The 17,652-nt window shown below is 39.3% G+C and overlaps 2 protein-coding genes across 5 annotated transcripts; one reads left to right on the top strand and one right to left on the bottom strand.

Annotated features, from left to right (window-relative positions):
* Positions 1-2,485: 2,485 nt before the first annotated feature.
* Positions 2,486-11,117, top strand: LOC135638900 (DNA excision repair protein CSB-like). The gene is made up of 6 exons (XM_065152456.1): positions 2,486-3,199; positions 4,505-5,071; positions 5,398-5,800; positions 7,497-8,971; positions 9,679-10,074; positions 10,158-11,117. The coding sequence occupies exons 1-6, from the start codon at positions 3,095-3,097 to the stop codon at positions 10,827-10,829; spliced, it is 3,618 nt and encodes a 1,205-aa protein (XP_065008528.1). The 5' UTR covers positions 2,486-3,094; the 3' UTR covers positions 10,830-11,117.
* On the bottom strand, positions 10,134-16,401 carry LOC103973675 (transport inhibitor response 1-like protein Os04g0395600). Of its 4 annotated transcripts, none has more exons than XM_065152458.1 (4): positions 15,431-16,401; positions 14,405-14,900; positions 13,523-14,332; positions 10,134-10,689 (listed from the first exon to the last, which is right to left on the bottom strand). In XM_065152458.1, the coding sequence occupies exons 1-3, from the start codon at positions 15,880-15,882 to the stop codon at positions 13,553-13,555; spliced, it is 1,728 nt and encodes a 575-aa protein (XP_065008530.1). In that variant the 5' UTR covers positions 15,883-16,401; the 3' UTR covers positions 10,134-10,689; positions 13,523-13,552. The 4 variants fall into 4 exon arrangements, with proteins under 4 accessions (XP_065008530.1, XP_009386582.2, XP_009386583.2 ...); XM_009388307.3 differs by lacking the exon at positions 10,134-10,689 and adding an exon at positions 12,097-12,422; XM_009388308.3 differs by lacking the exon at positions 10,134-10,689 and having other exon boundaries at positions 13,344-14,332; positions 15,431-15,933; positions 16,035-16,401.
* Between the last annotated feature and the right edge of the window lie 1,251 nt (positions 16,402-17,652).

Here is a 17,652-nt window from a genome sequence, read left to right as displayed (position 1 = left end):
GGAAATACCATAAGAACTTTGGAAACCCATTAGCGATGCAACCGTTGAGGCCTATGGCGATGCCGAAGAAGAGATTAAGGAAATACCGTAAGAACTTTAAGAACATTGCTTTGATAGAAAATATCACTATGATACTAAATGATAAAATCCTAAAGCTTTATCTAAGAAAAGATATAGGGATTTGATCACTTTGAGGGGATCAACCTCATTTTGATCACTTTAAGAGGATCAACATTCAAATTAGCCAAAAGTTTTGAGTTATAATATTTCATTGATCGAAAAAAATAGTCAAAGACAATATATTTATATATAGCTATTTAATCCTTAATCAACTAGGATTATGATTTTTAATATAAAATAAAAAATAAAAATGATAATCCCTAATTTGCAACATCAAAGAACTCCTATCATAATTAAAAAAAAATTAAAAATAGATCTAAAACTAGATCAGTTCAATTGTAAGCCGCAAGCGCTAAGCTTATTCCTGAGCGAGTCTCTTTCTTTGTTTTGTTTGAGTGCGAGTTAAGTTTCAAGAGAAGGTTGGCTTTCCCGTTTGCATGCTTAACGTGCAGTGCTTTGCTTTCCCTCTGCCCTTTACCTACCAAGTTCAGGTAAGGCTGTCGACCCAAAGAGTTGTATAAGTTTTACATCTGTAGTAAGCATTAGCACAAGGGAATAAATCTTGACTTTCAAAGAAGAACAAACAAATAGAAAAGCGTAAACAAAACTGCTGACTGCTGGCTCTAAACAAAAGAAGTTAGTGCACTCAGTACTTTAGCAATCGGTACCGTTATTCATATTGAAAAGAATCTGACTGACTTATGAGTTGACATCTCATGTGATTGATTAAACTCACCACTGTTTACTTTATCCTTTAATTATCTAAAATTAAATTAAAAATAAAAATTAATATCAAATTCAGGATTATCACAATGAATTTGATATAAGTGAAGCTGGTTCTAATTCTTATCGCTTCTTTCTTTACCGATCAAGAAATCACGCGTTTCTTATCCGAGAAGCTTGGCATATATCTAAGCTTGCATTGCCATCGCTCGAAAAACCTTGACCTTAATGAATCCTAAAGGTCAACCAATTTGAAGAGAACAAAAATCTTTTGAGTAGTGGATAGCATTGACTTTATTAGTATTGGAATGATATGCTTAATGTTAAAGTTTATGAATTCCTTCCACCTGGTCCTATCAGTCGACAGAAGATAAGTAGATTGCTCAGGGACTCGGAATATATGTTTCCACTTTAGGCAAGATCATGGCACTTTTTATTCGGTGTAAGAAGAGCTCAAAGCATGTGATAAGAGAGGGCTCAAACAGTGTAAAATTTAGCATTAAATGAAACCAGTGGAATCACTTGGTGTGCAATTAGGAAGAAACTACAAGCCTAATGAAATGTATCTCTCTTTTTTTGCTTTATGGAAGTATATGACTGCTTGCCGATGCCCATGATAAATATGAGTAAAATGAACGTCCACAAAGCGACTGCCCTGACAAACCAGGAGAATATATTCTGCATGGAGAAAAGGAGTTGTGGATTAGGCAATCTGGTGTTGAAATTTAATCCAATCTCTTCTCCTTCCTGCGCTATAAATAGGACTAATTCTATCAGAAACTATGCCATTTCCTGAAGCAACAAGCAAGCAGAAGGGTGGCCTCACATGAAGATAAGATCCTGTCTTTGATAGCCAAGGATGACTTGCCTATGATCTCTTCGAGATCTCCATTCGTTGAATCAAAATCTTTGTGTTGTTTCTAGGCAATCTCCTTGGCTAATCTAAGTGGCTCTTATCCTCTCATGCTAGACCAGTTACCCTTGTATAGAACTTCGTATCACATCAAACAAGAAAAGGTACATCATTCTTATCTTAACTTAGCTGTATCATTTATTTAATTTTGTCCATGTTCATGCATTATTTTTCTGCGACCACCCTGCACAGGAATGACAGACTGCGTCATACCCACATCGAATAGAAATTAATGCTTGCTGATTACTATGATCAATTACTGCATTACAAGTAATTGACACCTCAATATTCAGAACTTTCTCAACATCAGCGAATCAGTCTCAGTAACATTCAAATAAAAATGATTAGTGTTATTACATAAGATTTTAGGTTTAATGATATTTTTAATTATTATTTAAAAAAAAAAAAATTAGAGAATCAGATTTCAATTTCTTAGTTTCAACTCCTTATTTATCGAATCAAGGCAATAAACAGCAAATTAAAGCTGACATAAGGTTTCCACTGAATACAAACAATTCAGAAGAAAATTATAATTCCATCTTGAAAAAAAATATATTACTCCTCCATCAGTCAGCATAACTGTGTTTCGTCTGCTGTTATCAGCAAGCAGTGTTCAGCCAAACAAACTCCTCTCTAACTCTTACACATGTCAATCTGCACACGTTCCCAATAAGCAATCTTCATCATATTTCAGGTCAACTAAAGCAGTAATCTTATTTGTTTCATTCTCACACCGTCGGCCATACCAATCCATCGTGAAGTATACTTTTCCCAAAGTAAAACTCAACTAAAGTCGTAGCTTAAGTCGCGACTATGCGCTGGACCAACGTAGAATTGCCACCTAGTAGCTCGTGTGTTCCGTTATTGTCGAGGGTTTCCCTGCCATCGATTCTTCCGGATTCAGGTTACGTGGCGTCGTCTGAGCCGCACATATCCCCCATGCCCAGGATAAGGCCTAGCCGTCCGTCCGATCCCGACGGCGGTCCGGTCTCGATTCTAAAACCGATCCATTTCCCGGTTCGACTTAACCCGGTCTTAAAGTCGTGTTGCCCTCTTCGTAATTTCGAGGACCTGGTAGACGACGCGACCGAGGGAGCAAGAGAAGGGCGATCGAGAGAGGGAAGGGGACGAACTCTGCAACTAGGGTTTTGGAATCGATTCAAATCACTTGCTGCATCCTTTTCTCCGTCTGAGGCCGTCCCCGAAATCGGCGGCGGCTACTGAAATCGACGACGAATAATTGTTTTTGGATCCGTAGTGGCTTTGAACAAGGGTTGTATACGTCGTCGGATGTCAGCCGTTTATTTCCCTCATTAATGAGAAGGAAATCTCCTGTTCATGTATGATATTATGGAAGAAGAAGACGAAGATAAGCTTTTGTTAAGTAGCCTGGGCATCACATCGGCGAATCCGGAAGATATCGAGCGTAAAATTCTGTCGCAGGTAATAACATACCTGATCCGGTGGCCTTTGTCGACTTTCTATGTACGATTGCTTCGCCATTTTATTCGAATGTGCAAACCAAATCTGTTCACAAATTGAAATATCCATTGTTGAGAGGAAGATTATCTGAGACGTGCTTTTCAATACAAACAAGACATATTGGGAAATTGTAGTACTAATATATCCATTTTATAATTTATTTAGGATGAATGACTCCATTGTATTTATCAATATTTATGCTCTTGTATTTATAACAATTTGCGTGATGAACTGTTTTATAGAATTTGAATTTTGCAATGGAATGTTGTTTATAAGACTCAGGCTGAGCAGCTCTAATGCAGGCCAGGTGTCAAACATTTGCCTGATCCTCATGTTGACACAGGCTGCCTTCAGGAATAGGAAACAAAGAAGGGAAAAAAGAAGAACATTAAATAGAATCTCAATTGGACGTGAACCCTTGGGCTGACATTGGCAAAGTCTATCTACAATGTCTTCAAAATCAAATTAATCCATAAATTCGTTGAACTATGTTTGTCTGTCAAATAGATGACTGCCACTGTAGCTTGTCTTATTTTAATATAATTATTTTTTGTTGTGATGTAATAGAAATTGCAGGCTTTATTTTCATCACTATTCATCAAAATTAATAAAATGGCACATGACATAATTGATTTTTTTGTAATGGTTTCATGGTAATAATAAAATCATTTCCCATATAATGCTCAGTAGAGTTTGTAATGATAATGTTTTTAAAATTCGTCTATAAATATATTACTGGATAAAGATGGTCTTTTTGCATCCATGGTAAGTGCTCATAACACTTTTGGATGTCATTCGTTGCAAACTTTAAGCCTTCGATGCTGATTTTTGGTGACCAATCGGACCAGTATAGTGTTGGCATACTGGGAGACATACAAGCCTATCTTATCCAGCATGACCAAAAAGGATAAAAGATTAAATATCAATCAGTGCTAACCTATATGGTCCAATACCAGTTCTTGGACTGGTAAATACCAGCCAGTATGTTATTTGTCCAACCTGTATTTGGTCCCTTGGTCTTTTAAACCTTGATTTGGCATGAAATGATCATAATCATCATTGAGTGAGGGACCTAAATATTGGTGGATCTAGCTTAATTCAATGTTCTTGAGTATTCAGCTTTGTAGCAAGCTGACTCTGCATATTTGATGTCAGTAGTTTTATCTTTTGCTGGATGCTAAGCATTTAACTATAAAGTAGAAGGAAAGTGCTACCTGTTGCATAGCAGGTATACGACAAGTTGACAAGATCCATTTTTGTATGCAGGCAAAGAATGACACCACTTATGCAAGTGAGCCTGGGGAGAGCTCCCATGACTATGAGCCTGATGAAACTGGACCATTGCCTACCCGAGTTAAACTCTACAATAAATTGCGTGCATTGGAAGTTGAAATCGATGCTGTAGCTTCTAGCATTGGAAGTGCTAAATGCATTGAAGTTGATGGAAGTGGCAATTCTGATAGCACAAGTGACAGAGGGGATAAACCTGTGGAGAATATTGGGTATGATGTTCATGCTCCTTCTAGCAATTTGTGTCTGGAACAGGCACTTGCAACAGATCGTCTAAGAGATCTTAAGAAAGCAAAGGCTCAGCTGCAAAAAAAAATTTCTCTGTTTGGTGACTATGCTTTTGCTAATGACATTGAGCATGAAAAACACAACGTGGAGCTGCTTGATGAGTTGGTCAAAGAAAGACCAAAACAAAAACCAAAGCATAAGCAGAAACTAAAATCGAATGGACACTCAAAACGACCTCTGAAAGCTGTTGCCTATGATGAAGATGCTGATTTTGATACAGTTCTTGATGCAGCCTCTGCTGGGTTTATGGAAACTGTAAGACCTTTTTTATCTGTTTTTGTATTAACTCAGTACATCTTTGTTTTTTTGCAGTTACTGGAAAGGTCTTTTTCGTTCTTATTTCTGCACTTACAATTAGATTATTTTCTTACATCAAATGAATAATATGACATTGATTGAGAACCTTGGCATCATGTTAAGGTTTTTCCTTTGTAACCTGGTTACCAGGGTTCTTAGAAAAGTCTTCCTGCTTGCAGGAACCTCAAACTTCACTTTAAGGGAATCCTTCTTCACTAGGCTCCCCCTTTTAAGTGAATAATGTAATATGATTGCAAAATCTTGATCAGCTATCTATGTTGTAGGAGAGAGATAAATTGGTTCGAAGGGGTATCTTAACACCATTTCATAAGCTTAAAGGCTTTGAACGTCGTGTCCAAGAACGTGGACCTCCAATCAGGCAAGATGTACCTGAGGAAGACTCAACTGAAAATCTTGCATCAACCAGCATTGCTAGAGCTGCTCAATCAATTTCCCAGATTGCATTGGCTCGACCAACAACCAAATTGCTAGATGCAGAGGCTTTGCCTGCACTGGAACCACCTACTCGCCCGTTTCAAAGACTTCGAGGGCCTCTAAAACGTGCAAGATCCTCAAGAAAAAAAGAATTGGATAAGAATGAAAGAAATATAAAGAGGACAAGAAGGCCTGGACCTGAGAAAAGATGGAGAAAGGATGATTTAACCAATGAGTCACTGGATGGAAGTGGTATGATTTCTGGCCTATATTATTTACAGATACTCTTAATTCTTTTAATTCTTTTGTTTCAAGAATCATCATGTAATATTTTAATAGTCATGTATGGTTTTGTTGGCCGGAAGAAGTGTGACTTTGTTGTGTGGTAAAATAAAACATAGTTTTTTTTTTATGAACAAATTAGGTCTATGATATTTCTTACCGTTTAGCATTTCAGGTATAACTGTAACTTTATAGTTTCCCTTGAATTTAGGAGCAAGTGAACATACTCCATGTTGCTTAGTAATCTTAAATCTATACACTTGCTTTGAGTTAAAAATATGTCTTGCACATAGGTAAAATGCAGTGACATTGACAAAAATGCATGCTAGAGTACTGGTTAGGGCCTTAGGGGGGAAGAGCAAAAGAATCCAAGTTCATTTATATGTAAAGTTAATTTTACAAAACTAAATGAAAAATAAGAGATATAATGATATAAACATGCTAAACATACAAAAACTCGAAAAGAACTAAAATGATGGTTTTCTGGGTAAACAGGTTATTACTTCCGGAGAGTGATTCATTTTCAAGATATAGGAAACATAAAAAAGGTGATTTGTGGAAGTCATGCTTAGGACTCCCGTCACAGACTTATAGATCAAAATGGAAGTGGTTCTTTGTTCCTCGCCTCTCATCTCACTTCCTTTTCCATTTTTTTTCTCTTCAAGTGGCAACAGTAGTTAGCAATCGGTCCCTTTGTCCTTTTCATGCAGCTCCTCCTCGATGATGATGAATTTGTTCAAATCAGTCAGATTCTCAGAATTAAGCAATTATGTTATTAATCGATTAAGGCTGGGTGAGTGAATGCTGATACAAGTTTGATACACTGTGATGCAATCATTTATTGTTGCACACAATGTCTGCGTTCTCAGTAATAACTTCAAATTTAGACACCATAAATTCTATGGCTAATGCTAGTTAAAAAACCATAAATTATATGGCAAATGCTAGTTAAAAAACCAAAGTATTGCTGAGTTAATTTTAAGCCTTAAGGTGCTACGCTGTATTTGCATTTTCTTTGATGATAGCCTAAGATGTTTCTGTATATTATCATTAAATGCCTCTTCTTTGTTGATTGCGTAGATGATCAAAGTGGTTTGCAACTGTATTGCCAATTGTATTATGTAGCTTATAAGATTACAAGGACAGAGTTGTGGAGACAAGTGAAACCTGGAAAGATTCACCAAGATATAGATCGAGGTCTAGAATCTAGAAATCTAGTACTGTTTTGCTATTTTTTCATTATTTCAACATACATCTAGCATGAAGCATTATGAAAACAGTTGTGGTGGATTCTCTGATAAACATTGGTTTTGTGTGCTGGAATGCGACCTCATTATCTCTTCAGGTTTACATGTCATTTAATTTTTTCAGAGAGATAATATATCATGGGTACGTTAGCTGTTATGTTCTGTTGATAAACTGCTTTTGTTAATAGATGCCTTATTATTGTAGTTATAGGTTGCTGTATTCAGTTGGCAGTCTCTTGCACTAAACATGATTCAATTTCTATTGCTAAAAATTTAGCTTGTTATGATCATTCAAACTGTGGTATTAGTATATCATGCATGCATGAGCATTTTGATTCTGCAGACATGAATACACAGGATCAGGACATTTCGTTGTTGTAATAATGTGATTTGATTGTCATTATCTCATAATGCTTCAGAGGAAGACACAAGGAGAGGTTCGAGTGCCTCTGATTGTGAGGAAGAATTGCAAGATGAGGCAGAAAACAAGGACCAGTCATCTGTAGTCTTTGAAGGAGGCTTGAAAATGCCTGGTGTTATTTATTCAAAACTTTTTGATTATCAAAAGGTAGGAGTTCAGTGGCTGTGGGAATTGCATTGCCAAAGAGCTGGTGGCATCATTGGAGATGAGATGGGTCTGGGTAAGACCATCCAGGTCATCTCATTTCTTGGCGCTCTTCATTTTAGTAAAATGTATAAAACCAGTATTGTTGTTTGTCCTGTGACCCTTCTGAGACAATGGCAACGGGAGGTTAAGAAATGGTACCCTGACTTTAAAGTTGAGATACTGCATGATTCTGCGTATGCTATAACTAAACAGAAATTGGTCAAATCTAGTGAAAGTGATTATGATAGTGAATCTTCATTAGGTAGTGATAGTGAAAGACCTTGCCCTGTAAAATCAACAAAAAAATGGGATTATATGATTGATCGGATTGTGAAATCTGAATCAGGATTGCTTCTGACTACATACGAGCAATTACGCCTTATGGGTGAGAAGTTGCTTGATATAGAATGGGGATATGCAGTTTTGGATGAGGGTCATCGAATAAGAAATCCAAATGCTGAGATAACTTTAGTTTGTAAACAACTACAGACTGTGCATCGCATAATTATGACTGGTGCACCAATTCAAAACAAATTAGGAGAATTGTGGTCTCTTTTTGATTTTGTATTCCCTGGGAAATTAGGTGTCTTGCCTGTGTTTGAGACAGAGTTTGCAGTTCCAATTACAGTGGGTGGATATGCTAATGCTACGCCACTGCAGGTGTCAACAGCTTATAGATGTGCAGTTGTCTTACGTGATTTGATCATGCCATACCTTCTTAGGCGTATGAAAGCTGATGTGAATGCTCAGCTACCCAAGAAAACTGAACATGTCCTTTTCTGCAGCCTAACCCCAGACCAGCGATCTGTGTATCGGGCATTTCTTGCTAGCTCTGAGGTGGAGCAAATTTTTGATGGAATAAAAAACTCGTTATATGGGATAGATGTTATGCGGAAGATCTGCAATCATCCTGATCTATTGGAAAGAGAACATGCTGCTCAGAATCCAGATTATGGGAATATTGAACGAAGTGGAAAGATGAAAGTTGTTTCGCAGATTCTTAACGTTTGGAAGGAGCAAGGACATCGTGTTCTTCTTTTTGCACAAACTCAACAAATGCTAGATATTATAGAGAGCTTTCTTACTGCAAGTGGTTATAGCTATAGAAGAATGGATGGATTTACTGCGGTAAAGCAGCGGATGGCACTTATAGATGAATTTAATAACTCTGAGGAGGTCTTCGTCTTCATCTTAACTACTAAAGTTGGTGGTTTGGGAACAAATTTGACAGGCGCTGACAGGGTCATTATATATGATCCTGACTGGAATCCTTCAACTGATATGCAGGTAAAGTGATCTAGCATCAACTTTCTGTAGATTTGCTCTAATCAAGAAAGTTACTTTGATGATTTCTATGCTGTCTTTGGTGTTCCATGTTAGTATAGAATGTATGCTTCTTGTTAGCCATTTCCTTTCCTTCTCCAGAGGCCAACAAGATGGTACTTCTGTGTACAATAATTATGAAAGCATTAGTTGCTAGTTTTATGAACGCCATAAATATTTTTGGGCAATCCCCATGCTGGCTGGCTGCTAGAACCGGAAATGTCATTCCCTGCTGGCACTCAGCATGGTGTGTTGAGTGTCATGTGTCACAAATAAGGTGAATGAAAAGAAAAAGGAGAAGAAAAAATAGGCAATGTCAAAATATTGTGAACTACTGTTCAAATTTCAAAATAATTTTTAACTTTTTTTGTTACTTTTACAAAATATTTTCAAAGAATTAACAATTCATCTCATTTTATTGTAGTTTTTCCCATCAATATTTTGATTTCTGTCAATCACATAACATCTTATTGTATGCTGAGTGTTTCTACTTCTTTATAAGGGAGATGCTTCATTTGGTATTTAAGCAATTGTATATTTTGCCTGTTTCTTGATTTATTGTTTAGAATAGAACTTTGAAATTTTTTCTTTACTGTTGGCATTTAACATTTATAAAACGTTCACAGCAAAGTAGCTTAGTGAATCCTGAGTCTAGTTTTCGTGCATAACAGGCAAGAGAACGGGCTTGGCGGATTGGACAGAAACGGGATGTAACAGTTTACAGATTGATAACACGTGGAACCATAGAGGAGAAGGTATACCACAGGCAAATCTACAAGCATTTTCTCACCAACAAGATCTTGAAGAATCCTCAACAAAGGCGATTCTTCAAAGCAAGAGACATGAAGGATCTATTCACCTTGCAAGACGATCAAGGGGATTTGACCGAGACATCAAATATTTTCAGTCAGTTTTCCGAAGAGATCCATGTAGGTGTTACCGATGGTTACCAAGGAAAACAAGGATCTAGCCCAAGTGGCATAAGGGAGAGCACTAATCAAATTGATGGCGGTAAAGATGAGGAAACAAATATTTTGAAAAGTCTTTTCGATGTCCATGGTATTCATGTAAGTGCTAATTTGCTCACCTTCTCTGCAATTTTGATTTGGCTAACAGTGATCATCACTTTGGGTTTGATTTTTCTTCTTAGAGTGCAATGAACCATGATGCCATTATGAATGCTAATGAGGATTTTAAGATGAAGATGGAGGAGCAAGCTTCCCAAGTAGCACAGAGGGCAGCTCAAGCCTTGCGGGAGTCACGAATGCTTCGAAGTCGTGAAAGTTTTGCTGTTCCCACATGGACTGGAAGAGCTGGCGCTGCTGGGGCTCCATCATCTACCCGTAATAGGTTTGGATCTACTTTAAATACACAGCTGCTGGGTCCTGGGAAGCCCAGTGAAGGATCTGCTAGTAGGCCTCCTGGTTTCTCAGCTGGAGCTTCAACTGGTAAAGCACTATCATCAGTTGAACTCTTGGCTAGGATTCGTGGAACTCAAGAGAGGGCTGTTAGTGATGCCCTCGAGCAAGATCTGGATTTGGCTTCTACGTCCAATCACCAACATGGAAAGCCAGAAAGCAGTCATTCAACAAAGCCGCCCAGTAAACTCGTGATAGCACAGCCTGAGGTCCTGATCCGGCAGCTCTGCACTTTCATACAGCAGAGAGGTGGGAGCACCGATTCTGCAAGTATAACACAACATTTCAAGGACAAGATACAATCAAAAGATTTGCCTCTCTTCAAAAATCTTCTCAAGGAAATAGCAACATTGGAGAAGGATGCCAGTGGATCCAGATGGGTTTTGAAATCAGAGTATCAGTGATAGTAGTTGAAGGATTACCATTTTTCTTTAGATTCCTTTAACCATAAAGTGCAAGTAACAAAGGATTCATTTGTTGGCTCACCGTTCATCACTTTTGTGTGACATCTGTGATTATATAAAGCGTCGTTGTCGAGTCTTAACCACAAGTTCTGGTAAAAGCAATTGGGTTCAATTTATTTTTGTCAATATGAAACCTTTAGTTGGACACTTTTGTCTTTGTACATATCTAGAAGAGAAACAAATGCCAACGGAGAAATATATTCATTCTTGATTGTGATCTCTATCCAATTGAAGAACACATATCTTTGATTGTGATCTTTATTTCTTCTAATTATCTTTATCGTGTACTGAAAGAATCAATGAAGCTGTTCATCCTGTTTGCTGTTGGACTCACTTGAAATCTTGACAGAATTGTCATAGCATTGCCCTTCATTGACCAATCACAAGTTTGCATGATATGATCAAGAAGAGCTTCGCTGAGATGATGCTACAGTACTTGTGTTGTAGACCTCCATTGGAAGAACTTTTTCAAGACGGTATAAACATGAGATGAAAACGGAACGATGCTGCTGCGTGTCAATAATAATTTACACGAATATACATACACCCAAACAGCCACTGATGGATGTGTAATCCATGTCCTTTTTCTCGAGTCGAGCCATTTCTCACGAGCTTCCTTCCTATCATAAGCCAACAATATTATATATGCGCCGAGCAGTGCAAGTTTTCTCCATCTATTATGACAACAAGCCTTTTATTTGTTTCATACGAAGATTCATTAGGCAAGTATCATTTTACAGAAAACCTTTCAGCAGCGCACAACACATTAACAATGTGCTAGAGACTCATCCCCTCTACCCTTGAGACACCTAGGAATTCTTTCTCACATGTATTCTTTTGCTTTCTTCCAAAGTAATAATAGTTGAAGTTTCCAAAGTGGTATTTTATTTCTATGGAGCAAGCACAGAGCTTGTAGGTGGTTCTTCTGTCTTTATTTTCTTACTTCACTGATGAACACCCTCCACCAACTCCCCTGACACGGTTTCAACTTCACTAATCTATTTGTTTAGTAGGACATACTATTTTTATGGTGTTCTACTTATCTCCTAATTTTTTTATCCATTCCATGGATGATCTAGAAGCGTCTTGTGAAATCTAGATAACCATGGGAAGAACTTTGAGTATCTGACTTATGGGTCTCTTGGTTGAAATTTTACCTAGAAAATGAGATGGAATATATACTGATATTGATGACTCACAATTCATGTAAGCTTTAACTATTTGGTTGAATGATGGAATCAATAGATCATTTTACATGGTTACCATAGCATGTTGAATTGTCACCAAGCAAAAGCTTAGTGTGAGTGGGTTTCTTCTTTACAAGCAGTTTACTGGTCCATATGTTTGTCCTCACTCTGTCTCATTGCTATTTGCTGCTGCTGTCTGCTGGAGATGGAGAAGTGCTGCTACCAGAGACAGTTTTGCTGCTAAAGGCTGTTCTCTATCAGATCCCTTCTCCAAATCCTTAGTTGCTCATAGCTTACAATCTCCTTTGCATGGTTTTCAATCATGGTTGATATCAGTTTGGATAATCTATCAGACCAATATGGTGTTTATTAGACTATAAATACCATCACTTGTTTCAACCGATACCAATAAAAAATAATACCAACAAATACCTTATCATCTCTTGTCAGATAGTCATTTGAAATCTCATTTGAAACAGATGTGAGTTACTTTTACCACACAAGAAAAATCATCAATGAAGAATTAAGTATGATTTTAACAAGATAAAATGATAAAACAAGTGAGAATTAATTAACATAATATGAAATCTATAATTAGCAATATTAATAGTAAAAGGAGAGATAGAGGAATAGAACTAAAAATAATTTTAATGACATTATCATGAGTCCATCCAAATAGTTGGAACTTTTATCTGTATTGGTTCCCATAGCAAATATCACATTTCCACCACCACAGTGCAGGGTTAAAGATGCAGCAGTTTCTACAAAGGAAAGGCCAAAAGAACATGGACATGGTCAGAAAAGCTGGTCATCTTCTGGGACCACACTGCAGAAAAGGCAGAGAGAGTGATGACCAGACACAGGAAAGATGAAGAAAGATAGTGGGAGGAATGATCAGTCTAATAAGAGTAGAACAAACACAGGGAGGTTTGCTCTACACAGAATGATTCATCAACCAATCTTATCCCCATTCCCACCCTTCCTCTTTACTAAAGTAATTAATATTTAAAGCTGCGAATGTGAAATGCCATGGTAGGGCAGATGACAAATTTCCAAAGTGGCTTCCCCTTATATGCTGCATAGAATCAAACTCAGTTGTTACATTGGGACCAACTGAGCATGGAGGGGTAATCAGTTGAAAGTCTGGTTAATATCAAGGAAATGAAAAACATAAGTCTGTTGTTATGACATTTTTGTTTCATAAATATTTTAAAAATAATGTCTTCGCCAGAACTCGATAGCGAAAGCAACCATGAAGAAGCTCAAATGACAATGGCCTAATCATCGTTTCGACCTACAAGTAGTACAGAACAGCAAAACCTACATGTCTAGGAAATCACTTTGGCCATGCTAGTTCGGTTTCAGTCTACAAAACCAGTCTAAATATAATAGGCACTTTTTAACTAAGTCAAAACAAATAAACATCAGCCAACTTAATTACATTACCTTGCACAACACAAGCTGTTCCAGCCAACCCTATAGTGTCCAAACAAAATCTGGTGCATCATTTCTTGGCCCAGCCACGGTCCGATAAAAGTACATCTTCTCCACCTTGTGGAGATCACTAAGATTTTCCTTGGATTCACAGGTGCCATTGTTTTCATTTATAATCTCCACATTAAGCCTCGGCATTTTTGCTGCAAGAGCCTTGCAACCTCCTAAGGTAACATCACAGGACGACATCCAAAGGGATCGCATTGTCTCATACTTGGCCACGTCCTTCAGAAGTGCAGCATCTCCGAATGGGCAATCCCTTATTTCAAGTTTTCTGAGATTCTTGCATCCGTTGAGCACGTATACCATCCCCTTGTCACTATCTCCAGCAAATGCAATCGACAGCATCTCCAGGCGTTCGGCATACATGCCAATATATAGGAAAACCTGATCTGTTAAAAGACCAGATACCGACAACCTCCTGAGATTTTTACACGAACGGACAATTGCCCCAAAACCTTCATCAAGTGGCTGATTAGTGACAGGGTCTGGCTTCTCCGGTTCGAGGATGCATAATCTGAATCGAGTGAAATGCGGGCAGTTCTTTGCAACAGTTGTAAGTGCAGAATTTGTCATTTGATAGCAAAAGTACAGCAATGAGTTAAGCTTTGGACATCCTGAAGATATAGCAACCAGACCCTCTTCGGTCACGGCAGTGATTCCAGCACCATAGATATCAGATGGAAATACCCTCAGCTCCTGCAACTCTTTACAAGTGGATGCCACAACTGCTAATCCTTTGTCCCCAATGCAATCCAACACCTGTGGAAGAATCAGCCCATGGTTAATGAATGTCACTGATATGACCTCAGCAATGAATCAACAAAATCTCACCCAAAGCTTCTGAAGCTTAAAACAAAGGCCAATCAGCTTGGTAAGATCAGCACTCTGAATTGCTGGAGCATAGCTCAAATTGAGAACAGTGAGGTTAGTACAGACGGGATACAGTGCCTGCAGGCAGAAAGGAGAAGCATCCCAAAAACCTGACAAGCTCCTCAACGACTTGCATTTAAAGAAGGAATTGATCAGCCTGTGATAAGTTTCGCTACGGTTGTCAATTGCGAACGAACCAGTTCCAAGATCAACCAAATGAGGCGCACGAGCAAGGATCTTGTTCAGTGACTCCACAGATATTGAATGATTAAGCTTCAAGCTCCTGAGGTTTGGGCACCTAGCGACGAGCCTCTCCAGGGCGCTTGCATTGACCTCTCCTTTGAGGCAGGCAAAGTTCAGGGACACGAGAGAAGTACAGGAATCAGGGAAGCAACTGAGCCATTGGCGGCCATGGTCTTCCACCTCATTTTCCTGTAAATCCAACTCCCTAAGACCTCTAATAAGCAGCATAAAAACAAAGTCAGATGAAACAAGTGTTATAAGCAATACTCGTGCATTTGAATCAAGTGGAAAAAATAGAATTACTTCATAATCACAAAATTTAAGTTTACTATATCAGACAAATAAGCAGTCCAACATCCATAACTCATACATATCAGCCTTATAAAAATGAGGCCAATTTGTTTCAAGAAACATATGGGAAAAAGAAACAACAAAACAATTTGAATTCCCAATCGGCAAAAAAATAAAAATAAAAAGGATCCAGATCAATGTCCCCATGAAGCAAAGATGAATGTTTAGCAGAACAATAAGAGTCACTGCTTGAGGGAAAAAAAAAATTGATTCATATTCAACACAACAACTACACGAACAAACTTATGAACCTAACTACATGAAGAAACATAATAAAAATTCAACCTTTATCACAACTCGTCGCACAAAATCCCAAAGAACATCCTCAGCAGAGAGTACAACACCATGATAGTCCTTGTAGCCTAACGTTCTATAAATGGATGGACAGCTCACCTGCAATAAGTGGCAATCGCAGCGAGCCCGTCGGTACTAAACCCCTCGCAGCTGACGAGAACAAGAGATTTGAAGTTGGGGAAGGAACGTGCAAGGAGCTCAAGGTCATCATCAGTGACCACCATCCTTTTGAACCGCAGCTCCTCGAGGCCCGGGCAGCCTCGTGCGGCGGCCTCGATCCACGGCTGCGCGAAGCCGCCCCAATCATAGGGGACCAGGTTGAAATCGGCGAAATGGGGCTTCCCCTTGACAGTCAGCGACTTCATCTCAGGGAACCTCGTCACCACTCGCTCGGGCCGGATGGCATAGCAGTTGCCGACGAATACGCTCCGGCGGCTAAGCCGATCCACCTGATACCACGCCTTGCACACCGTCGACACCGCGTTGCGGTCCCCGTGTGAGCCAAGGAAGTCGACGATGTGCTCCACCACCTCCTCCGGGAAATAAGTCATGGCTATAGACTACGATTAATTCGATCTTTCGTCACTCCCCCTTCCTTCCAACTTAGGGTAAGCAGAAAAAGCAAGAAATCGATCAGATCTGTAGATCAACTCCAACAGTAGCTAACGAAAATAGCAAGAACAAGGTAAGAAAAGGCTTCAACCTTCCATCTACCGCCCCTTTCTATTCGTTTCACATGGCAGCAGGCTTAGATCTACACCATAAGTGCTAATAAAAAACCCTCTTCTCTTGGACAAATCAACGGAAGATGAGGTTTTGACAACAATGAATCAAGAAAAAACCCATATTTCTTCCACGGATCACGTCGGACAGAACCAAGGAGAACATTTGGCCAAAAATCATCCGTACCACATGGAAAGAAAAGGAAAAAAAAATCAAAGCAAAACCTAACAAATCAAGTGAGAACAACACACCCAGAACTCCCAGTTATCGATCTAAACTACCACAAAAAATATGAGCTTTGATCTCAAGAGCCAAGGAAGCAGAAGGGAGGGGGGGGAGGGAGGGAGGGGAAGAGGAGCTCCGCTTCTACTCTCATTTTCGTGGTATCTTCTAAGCCTATCTAACCAGAGTTAACATTCAGGTATGGTTACTCTAACCCCGGTCATCCAATCCGACGGTCAATAGAAGCTCGTCGGTTCCCAATGTGAAAACACGAACCGTCGGATCGGAGCCCCGGTCCTTATCCGCCAGTTGAGGATAAGGGAGGGCAGGGGATAAAAATGAGACGAAAACCGTAGCCCAGAAATCCACTAAAGCCCATATATTTGGTGAAATTTACGTTTTCTGCCATCAAACCGCTGTTTCAATTTGTTTCAATGATTTGGTGCGACAAGATAAAATAATTATATCATATTTTTCTACTGCTTTGAGGGACGAATATTTTGGAGGGGGTACGGTAGGACGGACGGCCCTGATTGAGTGGACCGAGTGACCAGATCGGTGGTGATGACATCAGAGGGTGGGACGGGAGAGCACGGCTTTCGGTTCTCCCAATAATTAGCTGCTGATTGATGGAACAGTCACGTCGACATGTGTCAAGCATTGGACGGCATCTGATGTGATGAATGGCGCCCCCGATGGACGGCTGCTGATGGAGTCGTGGGGCGGTTGGGGCGGGGGTTGCGTGGGCGCGGGACGGGACGACGACGACGACGACGACGACGATGATGATGCGGATGAGGCTGATGGTGGGAAGAGCGTGATTTTGGGGGATTTGTGGGTCCCTTCGTCTTTTGTCGTTTAGACAGGAGAGGGAGAGAGGAATTGGGTACGTTCGTTTTCTGGTGTCGTTTCATTGGCTATAATGGGCCAATTATGTTTCGGTCAAAGCGAGACAGTGCTCACCCATCGCTGCAGCCGACGTGTGGCACTGGTGGAGCCAACCAAATTAACATTTCAGACAAATAAATAAGCTAATCAAAGCTTCTAATTTCTCACATAAAAGATGGTGAAAGCCAATCCCAGGTTTATATCGAGGATGATGGCTCATTCAACTCCCCCGTCATTTGCTAGACTTGTGTTTTACTGAGAAGCATGTCGGGTAGGAAACAAGTGAGGAGAATCCCAACGTATAGCTCAAGATTGCAGCCACCAAGTCTCTCTTGGAGGATGAACACTTGTCATGCCGTGATATGGAAGTGAAGAAGATGATCCTTGTAGCTTTTGAGACATCCTTTAATCCGTTTGGGATGAGTTCGAGGTAAGAAGTAGAAATGAAATATTTTTTTAGATGGTACGATGATGTGGCGTGTCTGTCT

This window comes from Musa acuminata, chromosome BXJ3-5, assembly GCF_036884655.1.
Source record: "Musa acuminata AAA Group cultivar baxijiao chromosome BXJ3-5, Cavendish_Baxijiao_AAA, whole genome shotgun sequence".
Taxonomy (NCBI): Eukaryota; Viridiplantae; Streptophyta; class Magnoliopsida; order Zingiberales; family Musaceae; genus Musa; species Musa acuminata.
This window is presented reverse-complemented; position numbering and strand designations above follow the sequence as displayed.

Excerpts from the sequence above, each read along its gene's own strand:
- LOC103973675 (XM_065152458.1), bottom strand. The coding sequence starts at position 15,882 with ATGACTTATTTCCCGGAGGAGGTGGTGGAGCACATCGTCGACTTCCTT. Across the intron at positions 14,901-15,430 it reads GCGATTGCCACTTATTGCAG|AGGTCTTAGGGAGTTGGATT; the intron begins GTGAGCTGTCCA and ends GCTGCTTATTAG. Across the intron at positions 14,333-14,404 it reads TTAAGCTTCAGAAGCTTTGG|GTGTTGGATTGCATTGGGGA; the intron begins GTGAGATTTTGT and ends ATTCTTCCACAG.
- LOC135638900 (XM_065152456.1), top strand. The coding sequence starts at position 3,095 with ATGTATGATATTATGGAAGAAGAAGACGAAGATAAGCTTTTGTTAAGT. Across the intron at positions 5,801-7,496 it reads TGAGTCACTGGATGGAAGTG|AGGAAGACACAAGGAGAGGT; the intron begins GTATGATTTCTG and ends ATAATGCTTCAG. Across the intron at positions 8,972-9,678 it reads ATCCTTCAACTGATATGCAG|GCAAGAGAACGGGCTTGGCG; the intron begins GTAAAGTGATCT and ends CGTGCATAACAG.